We start from the raw sequence: 4,323 nt of genomic DNA, 5'->3' as shown, positions 1-4,323 counted from the left end.
AGTACATTTTCTGGAAGAGGTATAAACATGAAATGAAATAGATATAGTATCATCACTACATGAAAGGTGCATTATACTTGGAAGGAAAAAACAACATCCTGTCACCAAGCAAACACTACTTGACAGGAAACACTAGTAGCACGAAGAGCTAGTTATGCATGATGTCTCAGGTTTAACAAAATATCAAGACCACAATTTCAACAAGAGATATATAGGCAGTCCAATAGAACAAAATCCAAATAGTAGCATTATGAGTATTTAAGTGGAGATGTAGCAGGCAATCAAATGAATATATTCTGGAGACGATGAATGAAATTAGGCAATCAACAGCTTAGGCATGGGGTCCCAATCGTTGATGGAGAGCATCTAATGCTCCAAATCAAACAAACTGATATGTTTAGCCAACCAAGAAGGGAAGCACTAACCAAACTGAGAAGCACCAGCAGCAACATGAATTTGATTTGCAAAAGCAGCAGTACAAAAGTTTCAGTTAAAGAAAAAGTTTCATTTGGTTTCATTTGTTTCTGGAATTGGAGTTAAAGGGAAGCACTAATAATCATACACTACTGTTGTTGTTGCTGCTGCTTGTTTCATATGGAGGGCAGAGAAGAGAGCAAGAATACTCCTACACTACTGCTGCTGCACTTGCGAACAAGAGCAGTGGACTAGACTACTCCTACACTGCAGAAAATTAAACCAAACAGCAAGTAGAAAATTAAACCAAAGAGCAAGCACTACTGCCCGCAAGTCGTCTAGTAAAATGGTTTCAGTTAATTAACAAAAAATGTTTCAGATAATTTTAATTAACACAAAGAAGAGAGAAGAAGAGAAAAGAAGAAGTTTCTTTATTTTAAAATAAATGAAATTGTTTCATTTATTTTTAATTAACAGTAAAAGGTTTCAATTCAAGTACTCCAGCAAGAAAGCAAGCACAATGTTTTAGTTAAATTCACAGAAAAGAGAGTACTACTGCTATAGTAGAATCCACAAACGTGTGTGTGTGTGTGTGCTTTCATTTACTTTAAACTGAGACTACTGAAAATTAATCCATATGTTTTCAAAGGAGGATATGTGAAATTAATCCATATTTTTGTAAATGCATTTGTACTCCTTTCATTTACTTTATTTGTAAATGCATTTGTACTCCTTTCATTTACTTTAAAATGAGACTGCTGAAAAGGAGTACTCCTTTCATTTAATTTACTTTAAACTGAGAATACTAAAAAGGAGTACTCCTCTCTTGAGAAGTTGATGTAAATGAAATCCAGGAGAATGTGAGAACATGGCGATTTGTATGATCATTTTTGTATTCATACTCCTCCACTACTACTCCTATACTACTGCTGCCGCACTTGCTAACAAGAGCAGTGCACTACTGCTGCACTTGCTACACTACTGCTGCACTTGAAAAAGTTTCAGTTATGGAAGCAATATTCAGAAGAGTATAATCAGTCTTAACCAAACCAGAGCAAGTAAAGGATCTTGTGTTCAGAGCATACACTACACTACACTGGCATCAGCACAAGCTTATGTTCAAAGCATACACTACACCCGATCTTACTTAACAGGTGGTTGTTCTAATCACCTACTGCCTGCCTCAAGCCCTCAACTCGATACAGTCAATCTACACAGACAATCGACAATTAAAGAACAATGCAACATTCTGGTGAAGCAGCAAGCATGCCTAGATGGTGACTCCCGCATACAGAGAAAGCTACCACTTGGGGACTTAAATGAGGAGTAGCCGAGGTTCCTGCTTGTGTTGCCATTGCTGAAAGAAAAGTATGGATTAATGCTTAAACAAGATAAACAGTACATGGATACAAAAAGGGTAGTGGGATTAAAATAATGATTTAGAGAATGGACGTCTGGTCCACATAAAAGTCAGAACATCAATCAAACAATCGACAATTCTCTTCGACAACGCGAACTGCAAATTCAAATGCAGATTCTAGAAAGTATGCACCCCAAGCATCTGTCCAAAATAAGAACAGAAACACAAAGGAGAGCCAGCAAACTCAATCTACTCTAAACACTACAACAAAAGGTCTGTCGGCATGAATGACGAGAATAGCATGTAAACCAGAACTTGATGTCATTTTATAGCTAGTTGTTTTAGCCTGTCAACCGGCTAAACGAATCAGACATTGTTTTCTAGCCCAGCCCCAAACAAGAAATGTACAGAATATACTAGCAGCAATCTTATCACCATTAATAGTACAACAAACTCAGATCTTATTGATCAAATTGAACACTATATATGCAGAATATTTATAGCTAAGATTTATCTTTGGACTGTATTTGGACACTTAAATATGCAGAATATTTTAGATTACCAACAATAAAAGTTCATGACTGTCAACCAGGGATGTACAGTTTGAGGCAATTAGTTAAAAGCAAGGGAAGAATCTATATATCCACTACTGCCAGCTGCTGGGCGTCTCCTCAAAACATATGCAGTAGGGAATGCAGTACTTGTACGTGAATTCAGATAATCACACTCACTCTAGACAAAGAATGGTGCACGATGAACTAAATTTTCTTTCAAACTAGAACTTAAATTCTCTAGTAAGAACATGCAGGTGTAATTTTGCAGATATTCAATACAACATTGTTCTTTCAAAAAATTGAACAGTGGCAAGTAACAGCTTAATAAACCCAGCGACATCCAGAACTTGTTGATGCACCGCTGGGAATAGCGGCCCTGGCGAAGGTTCCATCTGAGCGGCACACATCAACCTGATACACAATAACAATGAACATTTTCGTCATCACACCACGGCATACATCACGCACCGATCAACAATAAAATCTCACTGATAGCAAAACCATAGCATCGTGTTTCAAGATGGCTATACCAAAAACTAAATGCTATACTTTGAGGAATCTGAGAAGCACCTGAACTTCTTGCTCAGAAAGATGGTCTCCAAGAGCATGGTGAACGGTATAATAGCCAGCTTGGTCATCTGCAGCAAGACAATCATAGCAAATCCACGAGTAAGAAAACAAACGAAATGGTATGAGCTATCATTAGCAGTTTGGGTGGCTTGCCTGGTAGAAGCCAAGGCAAAGGTTGTGGAGGCCAATGGAGATCCCATTGAGAAACCCAAATGAGATGACAATCTGCGCGTCGATTGGCTTTGGCTCAAAGAAGTGCAGGCGCTGCGCTGTGTGAAGCATGCAGAAGGTGACAAGCAAGTGCCATCTTGTCAGTGTCGTCGCTACATATCCAAATTTCAAGCACACAAAAATCAGAAAGTTCTAAGATCAAAATGTCCAGAAGGAGTACTGTATGCCCAGAAGGCGTGGTACGTACTATATGCCCAGAAGGAATCCCTCACTGTCCGGGTCGAGGAAGAACACCTGGCGCGTGTGGAGGAGGAGCTCGAGCACCCTATGGCTACCGGGGAGAGGAGCACCATCCAAGGGGCTTTGTTGAATGCGGGGGCGAGGTAAGAGTCGGGGAGGAGCCCCCGGGTTGCCAGAGCCGCGCCTACGATGGAGGTGCCACCGTGCCTGAAACCTAGCCACATGGAGGGTTGCGGGTGAGAGTTGAAGGCCAGGAGCGGCGAATCCCGCCGGGGGAAAAGACCCAATGGAGCAAGGTGAGCTTGGGAAGGTGTTGCGCGGTGGCGGCTGTCGCCGGAGAACGCCGGAATCGGCTGGCATCTGTGGCGGCAGAGATGTGTCCCGACAGAGAGAGAAAAGTTGCATGAGAGAGAGATGGATGGGTGGGGATCCGCCTGAGGTCTGTGGGAAGCACATGGGAGGGGAGAGGCTGCCAGCGGCGAGCTGTGGGAGAGGCGGGGTGGTGAGTGGGTGGAGGCGGCGATTCGAGAGACGAGTGGAGGGGATGGATCAGGGTGGGAGAGGCAGGGCAGTGAGTGTGTGGTGGTGGCGATGCGAGAAACGAGGGGAGGAGATGGATCGGGGTGGGTGGGACGATGAGTGGGTTAGGGTTTAGGGTGCTGGATCTAGTCTGGGTAGGTGGGACGTGGGCTGCCGTCGGATCCAGTATCATCCGACGGTGCTTAATCCATGATACGCGCGATATGCTTTTAGACCAATCAGAATGCAGTACCCCTTTGATGACGTTATTACCATTTAAATTGGTCGTAATCGATTAAAAACAATATGCTAGATTATGCCAACTATTTTACGGTCTAGAAAGTTTAGAAAACTAAACAGAAAAGAAAAACATTCGCATTGTGTCACCAAGTATGACCTACTTTTCAGTAAAAATAACAAACTTTGAATAAAACAAATAACTTGAAAAAGTGTTCTCAGAAATGAGTTTTTTTACAAGAGAATCATTTTTTGAGT

At 41.8% G+C, this 4,323-nt stretch overlaps 1 protein-coding gene across 2 annotated transcripts; it reads right to left on the bottom strand.

The window, feature by feature from the left end:
• Nucleotides 1-1,433: 1,433 nt before the first annotated feature.
• LOC123157174 (uncharacterized) lies at nt 1,434-3,927 on the bottom strand. 2 transcript variants are annotated; one of them, XM_044575423.1, is made up of 4 exons: nt 3,317-3,927; nt 3,052-3,167; nt 2,899-2,966; nt 1,434-2,739 (listed from the first exon to the last, which is right to left on the bottom strand). In XM_044575423.1, exons 1-4 carry the CDS (start codon nt 3,531-3,533, stop codon nt 2,601-2,603), a joined length of 540 nt encoding a protein of 179 aa, XP_044431358.1. In that variant the 5' UTR covers nt 3,534-3,927; the 3' UTR covers nt 1,434-2,600. The 2 variants fall into 2 exon arrangements, with proteins under 2 accessions (XP_044431358.1, XP_044431357.1); XM_044575422.1 differs by having other exon boundaries at nt 3,052-3,221; nt 3,317-3,925.
• Nucleotides 3,928-4,323: the final 396 nt, after the last annotated feature.

The sequence above is a fragment of the Triticum aestivum genome, chromosome 7B (assembly GCF_018294505.1).
Source record: "Triticum aestivum cultivar Chinese Spring chromosome 7B, IWGSC CS RefSeq v2.1, whole genome shotgun sequence".
In the NCBI taxonomy this organism is placed as follows: domain Eukaryota; kingdom Viridiplantae; phylum Streptophyta; class Magnoliopsida; order Poales; family Poaceae; genus Triticum; species Triticum aestivum.
The sequence above is the reverse complement of the archived record's forward strand: the minus strand, read 5'-3'. Positions and strand labels throughout refer to the sequence as shown.

Excerpts from the sequence above, each read along its gene's own strand:
- LOC123157174 (XM_044575422.1), bottom strand. The coding sequence starts at position 3,533 with ATGTGGCTAGGTTTCAGGCACGGTGGCACCTCCATCGTAGGCGCGGCT. Across the intron at positions 3,222-3,316 it reads GGATTCCTTCTGGGCATATA|CGACGACACTGACAAGATGG; the intron begins GTACGTACCACG and ends TTGGATATGTAG. Across the intron at positions 2,740-2,898 it reads TTTCTGAGCAAGAAGTTCAG|GTTGATGTGTGCCGCTCAGA; the intron begins GTGCTTCTCAGA and ends ATTGTGTATCAG.